This window comes from Haliotis rubra, unplaced genomic scaffold (genome assembly GCF_003918875.1).
Source record: "Haliotis rubra isolate DU_JTF1 unplaced genomic scaffold, ASM391887v1 Scf509, whole genome shotgun sequence".
In the NCBI taxonomy this organism is placed as follows: Eukaryota; Metazoa; Mollusca; class Gastropoda; order Lepetellida; family Haliotidae; genus Haliotis; species Haliotis rubra.
In genome coordinates this window covers 151,604-173,396 of record NW_025767201.1, presented here as the reverse complement: position 1 = coordinate 173,396, position 21,793 = coordinate 151,604, and the positions used below count along the sequence as shown (strand labels likewise).

The following is a 21,793-nucleotide window of genomic DNA, read 5'->3' as shown; positions in this document are numbered from 1 at the left end:
CAATGAAGCTGAAACCTGGCATGCTTGTCTGCTCCTATAGCAAGCAATGAAGCTGAAACCTGGCATGCTTGTCTGCTCCTATGTTCTAGCAAGCAATGAAGCTGAAACCTGGCCTGCTTGTCTGCTCCTATGTTCTAGCAAGCAATGAAGCTGAAACCTGGCATGCTTGTCTGCTCCTATATTCTAATAATCAATGAAGCTGAAACCTGGCCTGCTTGTCTGCTCCTATGTTCTAACAAGCAATGAAGCTGAAACCTGGCCTGCTTGTCTGCTCCTATGTTCTAGCAAGCAATGAAGCTGAAACCTGGCATGCTTGTCTGCTCCTATATTCTAACAAGCAATGAAGCTGAAACCTGGCATGCTTGTCTGCTCCTATGTTCTAACAAGCAATGAAGCTGAAACCTGGCATGCTTGTCTGCTCCTATATTCTAACAAGCAATGAAGCTGAAACCTGGCATGCTTGTCTGCTCCTATATTCTAACAAGCAATGAAGCTGAAACCTGGCATGCTTGTCTGCTCCTATATTCTAACAAGCAATGAAGCTGAAACCTGGCATGCTTGTCTGCTCCTATGTTCTAACAAGCAATGAAGCTGAAACCTGGCATGCTTGTCTGCTCCTATGTTCTAGCAAGCAATGAAGCTGAAACCTGGCATGCTTGTCTGCTCCTATATTCTAACAAGCAATGAAGCTGAAACCTGGCATGCTTGTCTGCTCCTATGTTCTAACAAGCAATGAAGCTGAAACCTGGCATGCTTGTCTGCTCCTATATTCTAACAAGCAATGAAGCTGAAACCTGGCATGCTTGTCTGCTCCTATGTTCTAACAAGCAATGAAGCTGAAACCTGGCATGCTTGTCTGCTCCTATGTTCTAACAAGCAATGAAGCTGAAACCTGGCATGCTTGTCTGCTCCTATGTTCTAACAAGCAATGAAGCTGAAACCTGGCATGCTTGTCTGCTCCTATGTTCTAACAAGCAATGAAGCTGAAACCTGGCATGCTTGTCTGCTCCTATATTCTAACAAGCAATCAAGCTGAAACCTGGCATGCTTGTTACCACATGTAGGAGTTCTGGGTTTTTATGTAATATTTAATGGTGAAAATTTACCATTATTTGATAACTTTGACCATGTCTTACCTTCCATGCACTCAGTGATGTGTAAACATCTCGGAAACTGTTTAACTGTTTTAAAGGTGAAGTCTGGTTGGCATTTTGCTTCTAATGATGAGACATGGATTTGCTCCAGTGCTGATTCTAGGTCTGTTTAGGTGCATAGCAACTAAGGCTTTTGTTAATGGGTGACTGAAATGTATCAGGTGACAGTCATCTTGACAATGTCCTCTGCTTATGTGTCTTTGTAAAATTGTCTTATGCAGTATGCTGAAAGACCCTGTAAGATGTGTTCCAAATTCATCCTTGGAAGATGTGAAAGTCATTTGGCTCGCTAGTTTTTCTTCTGTGAAAGTGTTCCAGGGTAGAAATTGAGGATATTTGTTGTTTAGAATGTTTTATAGTGAATGTTCTTATTTATTCATTCTTGTTTGGCTTGCTTATGTTGAAAATATTCAGGTGAGCTACACAGCTTTAAGACTTTATCAGCCTAACTCAAATTGCTTAACAATTAAAATGTTACCCCATGAACTTTGACATGAATTACACGAATGAGAGCAACAATTGGATAGACAGAAAGCCAAATACACCTGTCTGTTATGAGAACTTATTGGTTGATGTTATAAGAAACTTTACTGTGGTAGTTATCTGATTTACTGATAACAATCCTTGATCATGTTAACTTTTACAAGTTGTATTTATTCATGGTTTTATAAATGTATTTACAATGCAAATGTGTTTGTTATTTATTAAATGTGCAGTATAAAAACTCACTCACATTTACTACGAAAGTTAGCATGGACCCAAGCTGATCACTGATCTGATGCTGATTAGTAATATCTTTGCTCCAGTTTGATCTCTGAGGCATCACATGCTTGTGACAGATATTCGGGTCCTCATACCAGACATAATGACTCCTGTGACCTGAATAAATGAGTTGCTGGATTTCAGGATCCCTTGTTAACCTCTCTTACCAAAATTCTGCTGAGTAAAAACTTTGTAAAAATTGCATATTACCCAAATCTTTGTTTTGATGTTTAGTGTTTCATGAACCCAATAAAATTGATAAATCTTTACATGTTTCTTTTTCTTTTAAAATGTCACTACTTGTAGATTTTCTGATGTTATTAGCCAAAGTGTTTTCTAAAAATGTCAAGGTAACATGTTTTAGCAGGAGTATAAAAACAGACTATCAATGCAAGATGTCTTTTCAACAGTAGATCATGGAAACAATACACCTAACTTGAATATATATTTTAAACATACCATCATGTCGAGTTGTCTTACTTTCTATAGGTCTTTCGAGTGTTCTCCAGAGAAACTGGGGCAGTTGGGTAGCCTAGTGGTTAAAGCGTTCGCTCGTCATGCCGAAGGCCCAGGTTCGATTCCACACATGGGTATTGCTAAAAACGGCGTAAAACCATACGCAGTCAGTCCAAAGAAACTGCATTTTTAATGGCTTTGAGTATAAAAATGGGTTAACTGTCAGTTAGGAGGTGGCATATCAAGATGATGATATTTATGTCTAAGTTATGTCCGGCCTTTTTTCATCAGTGCCATTCATGAGGTTCTGCAAATACCAAAATTGGGGCCAAATTTGGTGGCAGATCCTGGGGAAAATCTTTATTTGAATAGGGTTGAGTACTGGTAGCTATGGGTAAGGTTTGTTGATAAGTTACCCTCACAAGCATCCCATTGTTATGTGTGTACAGCTATGGTTTGGGGTTGGTCCTGCTGCAGAGGGTGTTTCTAATGGCTTGCCAGGTGGTACATGTAGTTGACAGCTTGTCGACAGGGAGTTGCTCATCGATGGTTATCTCCCCAGTCTAAGTAAACTTAGGCTCAGTATTTTTCGTTACACTGCTATTCTGAGTCTAACAAATCCTTGTAAAAGGTCACATCAGGTAACCTTTTGGATTGACCAACACAGCTTACCAAATCGCGAACCAATACCTCGAACGATTCCGAATGCTATTTTCCGAGTCATAGAAACCCCTAAGCGTATATACTGCAGGTCAAATATCTGTTAGGATTTTCGTTTGTTGAGAGATCAGTGTCAGCGACCGGGGAAGAGAAAATCCCAAAACCATTTTGTAAGTCCCACCGAACCCTAACAAGTAGCCGTTGTCTGATTGGTTTAATCTGTTTGGCCGTCTCGAGTTTGATTGGACGATAGGTCGCTCAAAGGTTAGCTGACGCGACCTTCTACTAGGGTTGTTAGTATAGCAGTGTAACGAATAGTACTGAGCCTAAGTTTACATATGACTGGTTATCTCCCCTGGGCTGCTCAGGTGTTTCTTAATGGCAATTGAATGTTATTTTGACAGGTAGCTTCCCCCAGGGTACCACCACCACCACCTGTACTGAATAAACTGGGTCCATATTTTACCACACACGAACACTTTGTTTTGTTTTGATGTCTGAATGTATTAATTTGTTGCCTTTCACATAATGGATACCACAATAGTTCATGTGATAATGCTCTATCAACCTACGTCACAATCTCTTGCACTTGTCATGGAAGTCCAAAGTAACCTTGATGCATCCGAAAACATAACGCTGGCCCAATGAGAGTTGATCCAGCGATACGGCTTTTGACAGGAAGATGATGCAGTTATGTGATAATGGTTGCAGGATAACATATGGATGTTGGGCAAGAAGCTTCCATATCTGTTGACAACTTCAAATTGTCCATCCACGCACACTGTGAGGCTCTTCCCCAGTTTGAGAAGCACTTTGACTAAGGTTTTGTAACTGATGAAAACAGGCAAAAGCACCAGTTGTCGCCATTGGCCGACCAGATTGACTGCTGTCATTGTTTTATTGGTCTATTTTGTGATGGCAATCAGGTAATTACTGACTGAAATGTTAAGAGCCCATGCCACAATGCTCTATGATGTTCAAACTTCCAATGAAATCAATTGCACAAGAATTTAAGTTTGAGAAGGATAAAACTGCCTAAAACGAGTTTCCAATTCAGAAGCCATAAGATAAATAGAAGCTAATCATTAAATAGATCACCAGCAGAAACTGCTTATATTTTTGTATATTGGTACTCAGGCACATATGGTCTGGCAACATTTTTTCATCTTAATGCATTTTGCATTAACTTTGTGGCCCTTCTTCCTCAAAAGATCTTTTGAGTGAATGAAAACCCCAAGAGTACCATGTTTAAGATTAAGTGGTTATGCATATGAACTTAAACAGCTAAATATAAAGTACTTATTCAACCTTCATCCTGTAATACATCACAGTACAAATCTTATTATACTGTTGAACATCTTTATTCATAATAACCATGATTATATATGTATTTATATATTACACGTGTTAAGATTTATCTAGTAATTGGTGAAGCACATGGATGTCACTTTTGTAGGATATCTACAAAAGCGACTACAAGTGCATGACAATGACTCCAGTTTGAGTCACAAGGACTTCAACGATTTGCCAGCTTACTGCCCTGACTATACAATGATACACATGTACAGATATAGGAAATATCCAAGGCTAAACTGGTTATCAGGCTACATCATTGTTATGTAAGCAAATAATATGGACACTGTGATTAAGTAGATCATCTTGCTACTACATACACTAAGACCAGAAGACAACCAAACTGTCTGTATCATAATTCTTCAGTGTCAAAGACTGGGATATCCATATGTATCAATCTCTACAAATCAATGCTTGATAGCCTGATGAGGATAAATGTATTGCCACTTGTTTAAGACTTAGAACTGACTAACGATCATCAACTCATGTCATTAATTGCATAAATATTCTAACCCCTGTCAGCTGATATCCAAGCTCATACAACTCTCTGATACTGAGTATTTACAGATCCCTGTCTTCACATTTCAATTGCACTCAAGGAGGGAATGTCGAAATATTATCTGTAAGAGTTAACCACTGTTGCAATCATGTATGGCCATCAATACTGGCTGTCCACATGTCTACACATGGACTGATAAAACCAGTAGCTAACATCAAAATATAGAAGATCATCCAAACTTGTTTGCCAAATAGAAATCAATATTTTTAAAATCTTATTCTGAAATTCCCTTCACAAATAGAAATTGATTAATTTATGCACCAAAAAATGCCAAAATGGTCCTCTGTTCAGAATTTTCCAATACTTTATTGCATACTGGCCTTTACATTTCTGCAAAAAATGTCACCATTGTGTAACACTGCATTTTCTTTCTGAGGGTAAAAGGATTTGGTCAATGATCTCCACACTGGCTTTTGCTGAAAATTATCTACACCATGTAGATAAAGCTCTCAGCAAACCAAAATGATAAAAAAATTAGTACATAACTCAGCAAAACATGGAAGGGATGCCACAACAGTCAACACATAATTAGTAACTCCCTAATGCAGTAGTATCCAATCAGTTACCAATGACTAGCATAAGCTCCTGTAGTAATAAAACAGATTGTCACAGTATGGGGTCAACAATTTACAATTTCCTGATTGGATAAAGTCAAGCAGATAGATTATCTCCTTTTTGCAAAATTTGGCCAAGAACAAATAGTTATGAACAAAACATGTAATTCAAGCTTGTATATCTAGCATGAGAACTGATTTACTGACATGACATCTACAAAGAAGTCCTCTACTACTTATTGCCATGTTAACAAATATATCACTGGAATTATGAACTCTGGCAATTCTGTAACTGGTTCAGAGAGAGAGGAGAAAACAAATACCTTAAAAAGTGTATGATTATATTTCTGTAATAAGAAAATCTGATCAATGAAATATATTTCCCAACTGAGTGAATACATTAGATTGTGTGACAAGAATCTTACACAGCGCAACACACAAAGAACCAGTCTCATTCACTCACTAACCGTTGTTCAATCACCAACATATCTGGAAGAAAAGGGTGATGGTCACACAACCTCTAATTTTATCTTGAAGCGATAACTGATCAACCTCCAAAATATCTGGTGTACCAGGGTGATGATCACTCAACTTCACTTAACAAGGGTAAGAACTCAGAAAGTTCAGTCAACAAGTTCCCACTTTTGTATGCGCTCTCAGTTGTGGCTAAAATCATAAATAAAGGAGGTAGTCCCATTTTGTCACTATAACTACTGTTTATGCACTTACTTAAAGATTATGAAAGACATATGATCATATTATATACAAAAACACCAACATTTTGGCTCACACTCTGAGTAGGCAGTATAAATACAAATTAATCCCCAGTTACGGCATAAAGCTACACATAAATCCATGTGATTCTAGTGGCTATACAACTATCTAATAATGTAAATGCTGTAATCGTATCTAAAACAACAATAAAAAAATAGCATCTTTTCAATGATTTCAGGTAAAGTATTTCAACATATATAAATGACTTCTTGTTAATGTCTTTAAGGTTGCAGAATCTTAAGGTTGAAGAAATTGCAGCTAAAAGGCAATAAACTGCACAGAGTTTGAGAAAAAGAACTTTGGAATATTTTTGTTGTTTTTAAAATAACAAGCCCATTATCCAGTAATATTTAGAAAGACCATTAGATATTTTACATACATTATATAAGTTCTGTACTTCATGACTATATTAGACTTCCTGGTTACTAATTGAATCATAAAATAAAATAAAACATATTCTGCTCATCTATCAACATATTTCCTTCAACACATTCCACATGTTTTTTTTTCATTTTTGTCACAATACCTTCGAATTCATTTCTTTGTATGTGTGCTTCCACACATAGCAGAGATGAAGCAAGTGTTTAGTAGGCAGGTGCACAAAACAGTTTAGTTCCGAAAAGCTCTCTGAGATATTATGCCTGTGTCTTTCAAAGCAAAATTACAAGCAATCAAGGTCACAGCAACAAATCTGTCCTTCCTTCATACTCGCAGCTCATAGACAGCTATTGTGTTTAAACATGTCGCAGTGTCTAGCCTTCCTTCATACTCGCAGCTCATAGACTGCTATTGTATTTAAACATGTCGCAGTGTTTAGCCTTCCTTCGTACACTCAGCTCATAGACAGCTATTGTATTTAAACATGTCGCAGTGTCTAGCCTTCCTTCGTACACTCTGCTCATAGACAGCTATTGTATTTAAACATGTCGCAGTGTCTAGCCTTCCTTCGTACACTCGGCTCATAGACAGCTATTGTATTTAAACATGTCGCAGTGTCTAGCCTTCCTTCGTACACTCAGCTCATAAGCTTAAACACATTAAAAGTAAGTGCAATTTGCAAATTCAATTTTACAAACTTATGATCCTTTGATTCAATAATTTGGCATTAGACATGATCATGTTGAGGATGGCAACTTACTCCATCCCTAACATCAGTGCTGACTGCTCAATTCCCAGTGTGTATTGCCAGAGAACAACCCAACTTGACAAATGGAAGCAGCTACCTGAGTTGCTGTGTTAATCATTTGAAATAATTTTAACATGCAGTGGACTATCGACACATACAAAGCAGTCACATATATTTACACTCTCTTGCCTATACCAATGCCAAACCTATATATATATAGAGAGAGAGAGGCTTTGTATGAAACATTTTTCATTCTCAAAAGAAAGTCTGGTAAACACCTAAAAATGGAGTCCTGCTTATAACAGCATATATCCCCCAAGCAAATATCAAAGCACATAACATCTGTGTAGAAAATAATTACAAAAGCTGTAGCTATTTTTGTTGTCAGAAGAATATCGATAACATGGGTGCAATATTTTACATCCATGTTTACTGCTTTCCAAGAACCAAATTTGCATTGAGTAAATCTACTTGTACTCTTAAAAGCAAATGTTGCTACAATATATATACATATATGTACATATATATCGTAACACACACTCTTTCAAATGATCATGACGATTATAATAATCAAAATGAAACAAATATTAGGGTTGACTACTGTTAAAGCACTATCAGTTCAGTTTTATCCATTAACAGTAAGAAACATGTATTTCACTGGTTGCTGAAAATTGATATCTTGACAAAATATTTGCCTTTGGAAATGGTTCTTCCTGAAAAAACTACAACCATTTGCAAACAAAACATTAAGGTCTGTATCAATGTGTTTAGTAAGGTTGTATTGAAGATACTAATATATCAATATGTACAGAAACTAATATCAGATAACTTTTATAACACATTATGTGTCTATCAGCATGAGGTGTCATCTACTCCACCCTGGTTACAAGTAGTTGCATCTATGATAGGAAGCGGGTGACTATGTATGTCTACAGTACATCCACAGATGTGGACTTGGAGGTATAGGGTGGCTGTTGTCTGGAGTAACATACTACACTTCTGATGGCTGTAAGTATCACAGTCCCATACATGGCCACCAGGCTCACAGCTGGCTTGGACCACTCATAATGGCACAACATAGTTGGCTGGAAAAAGACCAATGTCACCATCTTTTCTTCCCCTGCACCATCCCATCTCATCCTCATCTGTTAACTTGACAAACACATCACCTATAACATAACATGTCATTTATCATCAACCATGAAAAATAGATGCATTTTGTCATCAACACAAGACATAAAATGTGATCTGAAACACAACATGAGATCAGCCATCAGCTGTAACACAACATGAGATCAGTCATAAGCTGCAAAACAGGAGATAAGCCATCGGCTGTAACACATGAGATTAGCCATCAGCTGTAACACAACATGAGATCAGCCATAAGCTGTAACACATGAGATCAGTCATAAGCTGTAACACATGAGATCAGTCATAAGCTGTAACACATGAGATCAGTCATAAGCTGTAACACAACATGAGATCAGTCATAAGCTGCAAAACAGGAGATAAGCCATCGGCTGTAACACATGAGATCAGCCATCAGCTGTAACACAACATGAGATCAGCCATCAGCTGTAACACATGAGATCAGCCATCAGCTGTAACACAACATGAGATCAGCCATAAGCTGTAACACATGAGATCAGTCATAAGCTGTAACACATGAGATCAGTCATAAGCTGTAACACATGAGATCAGTCATAAGCTGTAACACAACATGAGATCAGTCATAAGCTGCAAAACAGGAGATAAGCCATCGGCTGTAACACATGAGATCAGCCATCAGCTGTAACACAACATGAGATCAGCCATCAGCTGTAACACAACATGAGATCAGCCATCAGCTGTAACACATGAGATCAGCCATCAGCTGTAACACAACATGAGATCAGCTGTAACAACATGAGATCAGTCATAAGCTGCAAAACAGGAGATAAGCCATCAGCTGTAACACAACATGAGATCAGCTATCAGCTGCAACACAACATGAGATCAGCCATCAGCTGCAACACAACATGAGATCAGCCATCAGCTGTAACACAACACGAGATCAGCCATCAGCTGTAACACAACATGAGATCAGCCATCAGCTATAACACATGAGATCAGCCATCAGCTGTAACACATGAGATCAGCCATTACCTGTAACACAACATGAGATCAGTCATAAGCTGTAACACATGAGATCAGTCATAAGCTGTAACACATGAGATCAGTCATAAGCTGTAACACATGAGATCAGTCATAAGCTGTAACACATGAGATCAGTCATAAGCTGTAACACATGAGATCAGCCATCAGCTGTAACACAACATGAGATCAGTCATAAGCTGTAACACATGAGATCAGTCATCAGCTGTAACACAACATGAGATCAGCTGTAACACAACATGAGATCAGCCATCGGCTGCAACACATGAGATCAGCCATCAGCTGAAACACAAGTTGAGATCAGCCATTAGCTGTAATACAACATGAGATAGGTTCAGCCATCAGATCATGAGATCAGTAAAAACATAAGCTGAAACACAAGTTGAGATCAGCCATCAGCTGAAACACATGTTGAGATCATCCATCAGCTGAAACACAATTTGACATCAGTCATCAGCTGCAACACAACATGAGATCAGCCATCAGCTGTAACACAACATGAGATCAGCCATCAGCTGTAACACAAGTTGTAACATACAATGTATCCTGCCATCACATTATTCAGGACCCTAATAATGAGCAAAATCATGGTAACCATCTGTCAAAAATTGTCAGAGACACTACTTCTAGGATCAGCCATTTTAAGTTTCAGCTTCATGGTGTTATTGTTAAAAAATCTAGTCTGGGTTGATGGACAGATGGCTGCAAAAGCACAATGAACCAAGGCAAGGTGAAATGGGGTTTAACATCATACTTAAGAATACTTCGCTCATATGACGGCATGCATGCGTGTGTATGTGTGAGTGAGTGAGTTTATTTTTACGCCGCACTCAGCAATATCCCAGCTATATGGTGGCGGTCTGTAAATAAGCTGCTTGTATCAGCCCAGACTTAAACTGGTTTTATAGTGCTAGCTCACTGAGATACAATGCCGTAGTTAAGCATGAATACCCCACTCAGACACATTATACTGATTAATGCTGAGTGACAGACAGGGACCAACAAGTACCATATTTTAATGTCTTTTGGTATGACACTACCGGGGACTGAACCCGCTACCTTCCGCTCTTTGGACGGACACTTTAACCACTACACCACGGAGGCAGTTCACAATGAATTGAACTTTTAGTTCAAGTGAATGAGTGAGCTTAGTTTTATGCCGCACTCAGCAATATTACAACTATATGGCGGCGGTCTGTAAATAATCGAGTCTGGGCCAGACAATCCAGGGATCAACAGCATGAACATCGATCTATGCAATTGGGATACGATGACATGTGTCAACCCAGTCAGCAAGCCCGACCACCCAATCCCATTAGTTGCCTTTTACGACAAGCATGGGTTACTGAAGATCAAATTCTAACCTGGACCTTCACGGGTTTTTAGCTCAAGTGAGGTAAAAGGTATTTAATTGTACGTCCTGTGGCCAACAGTAAGATGCATATATCTTATTTGTTTTTCCTTGTTAAAACTGAATCAAGGGTGTGGACATGTAGATATATATATGTAGATATTAGTGCAATAACATCAGGACAGCAGGATTTTTCGACTGGCATGGTGTTACTCGATACAGGAGAGAATATGCTTACCGGTTTTGAAACTAAATTCATCATCTTCTGTCTTGACATAATCATATATGGCTTTGACAGCAACTCCACGGTCTGTTGCAGGATCATCCTCAACTGACTGATCATCATCTGATGCAGCCTCTCCAAACGGGTTGGAAGCCCCACCATTGTAGTCATCAGTGACGGGTGCTGCTGGCATGCTGCAAGCACATAGCATACAGACACCAACTTAGCATGGCAATTACTGGCCTCCACACTATATTAAAGGCACACAGCTCCAACACACCTAAACACTGCAAATGAGTAAACTTACATAAATGATTTCATCACGATCCAATATTAATGGGTTTCACGCAGAATTCAGCGCTGATAGTCCTACACCCCTTTTATGCAACACATATTGCCACATCAATATTTAACCTATGTATTATTTTTCACAAATGTAGGAAACCAGTAGATTTGTTGAGGAAATGTCTCTTACCTGCAGACCTTAGAAACATACTTGTAAACTAATAATGGTAGAGTGAGTGAGTGAGCATGGTTTTACGTCGCTTTTAGCAATATTCCAGCAATATCATGGCAGGGGACACCAGAATGGATTCACGTAAGAACATTTAAGAAATAGGCCTAAACACACAGCAATCTTTCTCTTAACAATGAATGTATGGATGATAGTTATAGAATGCCACAAAAGAACCTAGAAAAGGGAATTAATATATCAGTGGAAAAATAATTTCTGTGTGCACAATACAAATTTCACATTAAATAATGCATAATTATCATACATACTAACACTTAGTTTGGATTACCCATGATGAACCTGAAATTATCTCAGGAGTTAGAAATCTGTCACACATGCACAGTACACAAGTCTAGGTCAGTTCAAACAGAGTAAATCATCAAAGTGTTTTAAATGTGACATGTTTATCGTACCTTGATCAAGGCATCTTGTGTCACTGCTAACATTGGTTATACCCAATACTGACTTGTGACAGTTGTGACAACTGCCCCCTTGCTGCTCACAGCCTGAGATACCGTGCACAGAGGACATGTGTTGACACAATTATGATGAATTCATGTTTCTAATCAAGATATTTGTCTGACAAAAATCATTATTTGATCGTGTTAGGTTTTATTTGCCAAGATACTGATGCCCAAAAGCTTTCCCACTAGTACCGGTATATAATATCTGATAAAAACTAAACAATGAAAGACAATACATTTTCATTTAACTTAGGAAAACATCTTTTATGCACATCCTTTCAAACACAAAGAATGTATTATATTTGAGAAGCAATATCTCAATGTCTCCAAAAAGATTCACCTTACATTTCTTGAGTAATGAAATAACAATCTGGAGAGAAGCCCAATGTTCATGTGGATGCGACTGTCCAGTAACTAAAGAATGCAGCCGAGGGTTTTTCTTAATCAGTTTTGATTAATTCAGGGTATATTATTTTCTTTCTATTCTGATAAATACACTGGACCCATTTGCCACCATAGCTTTACTTTGAGCTGATTCAAATGTCTGGATACATAAAATAGCTCACAAAACAATATGTACCTGTTAATTCTGTTGAGTTGTTAAAAAACAATCCCATGCTGTTAAGTGTTTTATATATAAAAGAGGACAATCCTGAACATGCTGCTGAGCCAAGTGTTTCTTCACTTTGCAGTCAGTTTGAACTTCTTACATGGAAGACAAATATAACAAAAACGGATTTGGGTTCAGAAACCAATGCTTATTTTTCTTTGGATTCAACACTTATCTGCTACTCACAAGCTATCTACATAATAGTGAAGGAATAGTCCATTCAGGAATGTCACTTATTTCTTCTTAAGTTTACTAGTCTCAGACCAGTGTTTTTAGGCTGATTTTGAAAACTGTTCCAGTTGAAATCCCAATATCAGGATGCAGCCACAACACTGCCATCAAGATATAGGTGATTAAGGAAATTACTTGCATGAAGGCCCTCAGGTCCATATACAATAAAATATATACAAAGTAAGTGTAACGTTATACTATACATACACAAACAGACTATCTCAGTTCATTACAACAACTTTTCTATTTTTCATACGCATATGCCAAGCCATGTCAAACATTTAAGTCAATACCCCACCATTACTTGGACATGTTTCTCCACCTTAGAAGACACATAGGCCCAATGGTGCATGCCATCATTTGGTTAGTTTGTTCTAGTTGAAATGACACAAAACAAAGAGGAGTGAATAACATGCTTTTCACATAGCCTGCCACACAAAAATATAGGAAATGATGCTAGTTAGTTGTAATTCATGTCAATTGAACTGCATGCTGTGACTTCAAAAGCCTGGCATGCCAATAGTAACCCAACTCAAGGGAAAAAGCAAAACAATAAAGTCCAAAGGATCTCAAGCTCACCTTGAACAGACAAATACAACACCATGCATCAAACAAAAGATTCTTTTCAAGGCATATTTTAACAACAGCAGAATAAATTCTAATCTACCTGGAACAATGTTTCATATTGTCACATCTAGGGACATTGACCTCAAAAGGATATCACCCAAGCATTAATGCAATCGAAATCCCATCAGAGATTATGCACCAGATTTCACATGATCAGTTAGTTTATCTATACTTTACTTGTAGGCAAGAAAACATGGTGAAAACAGAAAAAATAATATTTGCATTACAAGCAAAAAAAAGAAAAAAAAAGAAAAAGAAGCAGACCCATCCCTAAGTTTTGCTGAATGACCCAAAACCTTCCCATAAAATATATGTATCACGGACCATTTGGACTTAACAAATCAGGTAAGTTCCATGTTGGTGGGCACTCAAGAAACAAAGTTAAATAACAATAAGAACTTTCAGTTAGAAAACACATCTTTTCAAGTTTGTGAAAAAACATGAATAATGCAGAAAAACTTTGTTACATGACTCTAGCTACTTTCGAAACAAGGTATGACCATTTCCAGTTTAAAGATGTCACAATCTTAATGAGAAATACTTACGATATTGTGTATATCTGCTTTTTGGGGGGGGATGCCTGGTTTCCACAAGTGACCCTGACATTTAACTACGGTTTTGTCTTTAAAATAGTCATAATACTTGTGTAAAATATTTCATTTACATGTCATTTCATGAGAATGACCTTCCCTCACAGAGACCTTGATATTTGACACAATCATGACATATGATAGGTGTAAAGTTAGTTGTTACTGTGATATAGCTGGAATACAGTGAACTGCCAAAAAACATACTTGCTGACAATTTTCCATTCTTCTTCTCTGCTTCCCGAGACAACACATTTGTTTTGAATAAGTTACTGACATACAATCTTTTCCTAGGATTTAATTGTATGCATGAAGCCATATTTTGCAAACATGGCGTGGCAGTGTCAAACCCAGAACTGCAAATGGCTTTAACCATGTGACTTTCTGGTATAGAGTTCATATACAGTGAGATGTGTTTTCTGAACCAGGAAGTGATAGGATACAAAGTTGAAAGTACTAATAACTTTGTCTAAGTACTGAGCTACTCCTGTCTCTGGTTTATATTGGATTTATAGTTTTCCCAGATCAGCATGAGCTTCCTCTTCCACAATCTTCAAATGGTCTCTATACATCCTCCATCTTATTTTCTGTCCATATTTTCAAAAACGTCCCTTTTAGAAGGCCATTTTTACTGGGCTTCTGATTCTTTTGTTAGGTTGCCATTAAAATCAAACTTGATTTTGAAGAATTGATTTTAACAACATTGATAAAAGCTTCAAATCAGATGATTTACATACAGTTTCAGCATTCTACAACAAACTATTGTAAAACAAATTTCTGCAATAGAAATTCATGCATGTATTCTAGACAAACATTTCAGAACGCTTGAAGCTCGAGTCAAAAAGCTAAAATATGGGTGTAGCCCAAATACCTATCAGCTGTGAGCACAGAAAAGTACAACAACGAAGCAGTGAGGGGACTCTTATTTCCACCAAGTACTTTGAAGGATAAAGAACACTCAATCTCTGTACTGGGTTTCTGGGATTGGATGTGTTCTGGTGTCAAAAACAGATTCTCGGTCTAAATCAGGCTATTTTTAAACCATCACTAACTGAGAAACCAGTAGTTTCTCCAAATAGTTTGTTTGTGTTCAGCTGACTATCCCATGTAATTCATAAGAGATGGATGACTGACGAACCACTAGGACTCATTTGGACCAAAGGGTCCAGGTGGCCTAAAAAGTCTTCAGACTAGGCAGCTGTAAGTTTGTTAATAACTTAGAGAGATAGCAGGTTCTGTTTGTACTGAATTTCAGTAATCTGCGAGGAAAAATGCAATTACTTTATTAGTCAGGAGTTGATTATCAATTGTCTCAGGCCAACTGGTACAGCTAAGCTAACATGCTCCGCCATCGAAGGGTTAATCTGCCTGGTTCTAGGAGACTGATGCAGCAAACCCAGCAGTCAAATCAGATGCAATGAGCTGGTGCAGGTTACAAAGGGAAAATTGTATACTTGTGCTTGTTGGTAGATGTTGCTTGCTTGCAGCTCTGGTCAGATGAAAGGCCTTTAACATGATTAGTGTGCATGTTCTGAGCAGGAGATGCTGCATCGCTTGTCTTCTGAGGGAGTGGAGGGGAAGGCGGTAGCTGACACTCTAGACTTTCTTTTTCTTCTTTAAGTGGTACATCTGCGCCACCACCTTCATCTTCCTTATCATCACCACCAAATGGATTGAGACTCTCATCATAGCTAGGCTGCCTGAATACACACACCTTCCACAATCAAAGTGATGATTTACTAACTCTTTATTATCATAAAAGACCATGAGATCAGAAGAGATAGAAATGTAGTAAGAAACAAAATAATTGATATCATATATACCTGGGTGGTGGTGGAGTGACTGTTGCGGCTGCAATATTGGTGTCATTGGCCCTGGTCTGGGTTGTGGGCAATGTGTTGTAGCTGGGTGGTTGGGCATGGTCTGACCCATAGTTCTCATAGCTGCTCTCTCTGTTATGGCGGATACGTGTAATAGTGATACCATCTCCACTGCCAATCTGCGACTTACCACGCTTGGATATAGACTGTAGCTCTGGAGAATATTCCTATAATGTAAAGATGCATTTTCAGAAATGATGGCAAGACACAAAATCACCTTAATTAGAAATATGGGGGATAATTACCGGTAGTGTTCAAAATTTGTAATTATCCAAACAAGAAGACAAAATCATCAATATCCCCAGCAATGCCAAAATACTCTTCATGAATAAGTCTACAAGTTATGATTATGTGAAATGTTTTGCATGTATATAGCAAATTGGAAGGAGAGTATTGAAAGGTTTTTAAGTTCTGCTCCAGAAAGGAGCAATACCATAAAATTCAGTGGAAGCTAAACTTGTTGCCATGGAAATGCAATAAATATTTTATTCAGAAATCAAAAAAACTACCAAAAGGCACCTGTTCACCACTAGACCTACCTATGCACGAAATTTGGTGGAGAAACAGTGAACGGTTTTTAAGTTTTGCTCCGGAAAAGAGCACTACCACCAATTTCAGTCGAAGTAAAACTTGTTGCCATGGAAACGCAAAAAATATTTTATTCAGAATTCCAAAATTACCAAAAGGCACCAGTACACCACTAGATCTATCTATGTGCCAAGTTTGATGAAGAAACAGTGAATGGTTTTAAAATTCTGAAGATTATAAAGCACGTAAGTAAATTTTTAGTCTGTCATTGCCATAGATATTTTGTAAAATTAAACCTCTCACAATGATATGAGAGAATTTGTTTATGTATGTCTCATCTCTCACATACAAAGAATACATACATATGTTGATAAAATATAAATGTACAAAGCCGCCAAAGATTTTTAAGAGAAACTTGCAATAAAATTACATAAAATGTTGCAATACGCGATATATATTCACACCTGTTTTCTTTCCACGTAGATCTTTACGACACAATTAACAATCAGGGCCCCGTTCCTGAAAGCGATCGTAGCGCAAAGTTGATCGTAACTTCCATACTTTAACATAGACTTACGACTGTCTAGCGCTACGATCGCTTTGAGGAACAGGGCCCAGGACTTGTTTGTATGACTAGACAGTTTCCTGTCTTCCCCGAAACCTGCCAGGGATATCAGGTGTGAATAGCACTAATCAGTCTCGCCACAGCGAGCCGGGCAGTCAGCGAGGGGTTCCAGGTGTTGAGTAGTGAAGTGGCCCTCGGGCTTAATGAGTTTAGAGCAAATATGGTTTAAACATATTTTTATTTTGCCAAAGCAGAAACCTGGATAGGCGAACAAGCCTAGTGGCTTATATAAACGCCGCTCCAGCACATTGTTCAAAATTAATAGCTGGATACATAAATGAGATTTCTTGTGTACATTACCTGTTTCATTTCAACTATGTACATCAACCCCATCCATTGGATAAACATCCACCTGGCTTCCTATCAGTTGTTTAAGCTCTAATTCAGTCCTTGTACGTCACCCTACTGGCTTCCTATCAATTTACTCAATCTCTCATACAAACGTTGTACATCAACCTCATCTATTGTATAAACAACTCATTCCCTATCTACTGTAACAACAACTCCTGTATATATTCTCTCAATTTGTTACTCATGTATCACTTGCTTGACAACGACATTAGAACCTATGTCGAAACGTCGCCTCCACAGAAAAAAAGAAGTTGTATATCCATAATAATTGTCATTATTCTTCAAGATCGTTCCATTCAAAAAAGGACACAGGTTCGTCGGATAGTCTTGTCACATGACAGAGGCTTCTCTTTGGCTGTACACCAACAGCAAAGCAGTGAGTGTAATGACACTTTTGTAGGTTGATTGTCCATCTACAGCTTTGACCTGCTAGCCATTGTTTTAAAATGCTCTCCTCAATGACAATGTGTACGAAGGTGAAAGTTTGCCATCTGTTCTCTCAATCTGAGATAATTCAAAAGAAAGTTGGTCTAATAATAAAAGTAATTACCTCAAATGCAGGCCAGTTCATCGCCATGTCTACACCACTGTTTGTAGACCACCATTTCAAGTCCATATCTGGGTCAGTGTTACCTATCGTTGAATGCAAGTCAGTGTACAGCTTTGCATACCTGAAAACAGACATCGTTGATTAACAGAATGGACAGTTAGGTCAAGAGACCATGTTCTAAATATATCATAGATATTCTATATTTGGTGAGTTGAAGGTTTTGAATTTCAAACTTGGATGAAGAGCACCAAGGGAACCAGATTTATTCAAAGCGAGGAGAATGTTATGTGTAGTGAAATCTCAAACCATCATGTAAGAAAAGAGTTGCAGCTAATTGACAGCTATGCGGTCTGTGATGTAAGCATGTTCAGAGGAGAGAATGCTTAAAATGATCCCAATGATTCTGAGAAACTCTTCATCATTGGTGGAAATAAGCACAAAAATGGTTGAGGATACATGATAAAGAAGTCAATAAGAAACACATCTAAACCCCAAAGAGCACTATATCACACCACACTTCTCTAAAATGAAACAATGTATTTCTCTCAATAATACTAAATGTCAGCCCTCAGGAAAGCTACCATATAATTTATTCAAAAATTAGATTATGTATTTAGATTACAATATTACATTAAAAAGTCCAAATTAATTAATGCAACATTGCTTTAAATCGACTCTCGAGACCTCTACCGGCTGAACATTATTTCAAGAGAACCCCATAGAGTTATGTCCCTTGGAGCGCTCTTTATGAATATCCTACTCACAACTTGTGATTGCAACAGTTTTTGATGTACGGAGCAATTGTTTACATTCCATATATGGCAAGTGTTCTCTGTCTGGAAGCTGTTCGCCTCAAAGTTTCAATTATCAATTTCAGGCAAGTCGTAAGGAAATAAGTCTTTTATTGCATCAATAGGAAGCTAAAGGAAGCTAATTGTCGAAAATGTGTGACATTGTGCCTTTAAACAATGTCACAGTGTCAATGAACACATCGTCACTTCAAAAAATAAAGAAATACACATCAACATATTCTCACCTGGAATCAACAGATAAATCCAAACAGGAATGCATTTGAAACATTGTCTTCTTCAAAAAGTCTATTCGCATCCTCTCGAAATTTTGACATTTCTCATAAACCTGAAAGAGGATAAAAACCCAATGGAAAACCACACAGAACAGTTACAGAAGTAAAAACAGTGATCATTTTTCATGTTAGGACAGATTCTACAGTTCAGTATGGGTATAAGGATATGTAATTGCATACAAATTGACAGAATGAATCAGGCAATTTACAAATTGACTGACAATTTCGGGCAATTCATAAATTCCCTAATTTTACACATTGACTGCAACATATTTATTTTCTTTAACATGCTAAAACACATGTCATATTTCCATTCAAATGCTTTAGCTAAGGTGACACATATAGGAGGGGGTGGGGTGGGGTTGTGTGGCTATTACGAAAAGAAAAAAAAAAGAAAAACAGAAAAGAAGAGTATGACAAAAGCCTCATTCCAGATGAAAAACATTGAACAAAAAATTCATTCATTGCTGGAAGAATATATCCAAGCACATATTTGTTGTAGCCGGAAGATCACATGTCAACAAATGTTTTCACGATGGAAATTGCAAGATTGCATGAAACCACAGTTGTGACAGCTACATAACCTTAGATGTGATTATAAATAGTTTACATTCACAAAACAAAACCTGCAATCAAACTAACAATGCCAGAATATATTTCTCTTGATAACATAATAGTTTCAGATACTGCTCTTTTCAATCACTGCATCAGAAATCATTTCTGTTGTATTATTGGGTATGTTTTAACTAAATCACTGGTAGACTGGGGAAACGTCAACAACTAATCCTTCGATGATGTTATCCACAACTACACCTTATTCTATGTCTACATTCGCGAAACCGACGGCACATCGGGCTCCTCTCGGGTTGGGTTCTTCTACGCAGTCGCACACGTTCGCAAACCCAGTTCATCAGAATACAGCATTCGCGAACCCGTCAACACAAGCACCTCTACAAGGCCCTACTGGTCTCAACTTCCCGGCGTAGTCACAGACCTTCATGAGCCCTGCTTACCAGAATACAACGTTAGGGAACCCACCTTTTCAGTCCTCACTACAAGCACCGTCACAAACCTTTGCAAACCCAGCCCTTCACAATGCAACCTTCACGAACCGGCGGACATGTATCTCATCAAGGATGACGATCTTGACACATTAACTATTCCGTCTATCAAGCCTACTTCGCAAGTGGCGGAGAATTTAAAGTCTGCTTTCTCAAAAGCAAGTAAAACTCAAGGACAACCTATGCCGGCGTTCAATCCCAGGAAGTTTCCATTACACAATGTGGAACCTTTTATGAAGGCCCCAGAGATGGATGAGGACTATTCACTATTAAGTAATTACAGAGTGGAGCATAAAAAGATTGCTCAAATTGATACAACTATTAGACAGGGATTTTACGGACTAGCAACGTCATGGGCCAGAAATGAGGCGATGATGACCGCACTTAAGAATCCTCAAACTGACAGGGAATGCATGTTTTTATCTGTTATGACCGCACAGAAGCGAGATAAGGAATTTATCTCCAATCACTTAGCATCTCACTCTAATGCGACATCAAGGGCTCTTATCATCTTGTAATTGTTCAGATCTTTACACAAAACCCCTCTTACGCAAACCACACACAGGATTCTAAGGATCAAATGCTCATCAAATCTGTCCAAACAGTGAACTCAATGTATAAACAAACTTCACAGAAAACACAGTTCCGTTCCCGATTCTCAGGAATCCAGAGAGCTAAGGAGAAGAAGAACTTTCAGTCACATTTATCTAGAGCTCATTTTCACAAGCCAACGGATAACGGAGGCCATTCTTCCAGATGTAGATCCTAAGGAAGCTTCCGCACTCATCGTTGATGCTCAGGGTCAGAACGACTGGGGTCTTCCACCCAGTGTTCCTGTACAACCCTCAATGGTGGGTGGATATCTCAACCACTACTGGGAAAATTCGGGAATACTTCAAGACCCGTACGTCTCTCAAGTTCTACGAGAAGGTTATTGCATCCAACTAAAGGCTACACCTCCTCTTACAATGTCTCCACCAGTCATAAATTACCTGCAGTCACAACGACTGGAACTGTCAGAAGCCACTATTAGTGAAAGACGCTGTGGAGATGGTAGAACCAGATCAACCGAACCCAGGTTATTACTCACCAATTTTCCTAGTACCGAAAAAGAACTCCAAGGAAATAATCCCACTTATATACAACAAGTAACAGTTCAATCTCCTTTATCTGCTGAAACCCGAAAGTTCAAGATGGTCTATCTATCAGAACTCAGATTTCTGATAAAACCAAACAATTATTTGGCCAACAAAGACCTGCAAGAGGCTTACATATCCCTATAAATCCAGTCTCAAGTAAATATCGGCGGTTTCTGTACCAAGGAGTACATTAACAATGGAGGGTGCTCCTCTTTGGAATTTCTTCGGCCCCATGGCTACTTACACATATAACCAAGCTCATAGTGGCATATCTTCATTTACGAGGGATACGCAGTGCCTTCTACCACGACGACGGTATACAGGCTCATTAAATTGCAGATCTACTCAGACAACAGCTGAACTTAATGATTCAGTTACTGACAGCTAGGCTGGCTAGTAAAACTCATGAAGTCAGA

General features: G+C 38.2%; 1 protein-coding gene and 1 long non-coding RNA gene across 5 annotated transcripts in view; one reads left to right on the top strand and one right to left on the bottom strand.

The window, feature by feature from the left end:
* Positions 1 to 122: 122 nt before the first annotated feature.
* LOC124292129 lies at positions 123 to 21,591 on the top strand. The gene is made up of 3 exons (XR_006902365.1): positions 123 to 1,869; positions 18,456 to 18,458; positions 21,580 to 21,591. It is a non-coding gene; the product is annotated as an uncharacterized LOC124292129 (long non-coding RNA).
* LOC124292128 (protein kinase C and casein kinase substrate in neurons protein 2-like) overlaps positions 4,378 to 21,793 on the bottom strand; it is a 66,102-nt gene continuing 48,686 nt past the window's right edge. For 3 of the 4 annotated variants that reach the window (XM_046729181.1, XM_046729178.1, XM_046729180.1), the window contains exons 6-11: positions 19,130 to 19,230; positions 18,094 to 18,214; positions 15,983 to 16,206; positions 15,614 to 15,859; positions 11,142 to 11,320; positions 4,378 to 8,567 (exon numbers count right to left, since the gene is read on the bottom strand). In XM_046729181.1, the coding sequence (XP_046585137.1) occupies positions 8,461 to 8,567; positions 11,142 to 11,320; positions 15,614 to 15,859; positions 15,983 to 16,206; positions 18,094 to 18,214; positions 19,130 to 19,230 (978 nt within the window). In that variant the 3' untranslated portion in view covers positions 4,378 to 8,460. The remainder of the gene's footprint in view (positions 8,568 to 11,141; positions 11,321 to 15,613; positions 15,860 to 15,982; positions 16,207 to 18,093; positions 18,215 to 19,129; positions 19,231 to 21,793) is intronic. The other variant, XM_046729182.1, reaches the window with a different exon arrangement.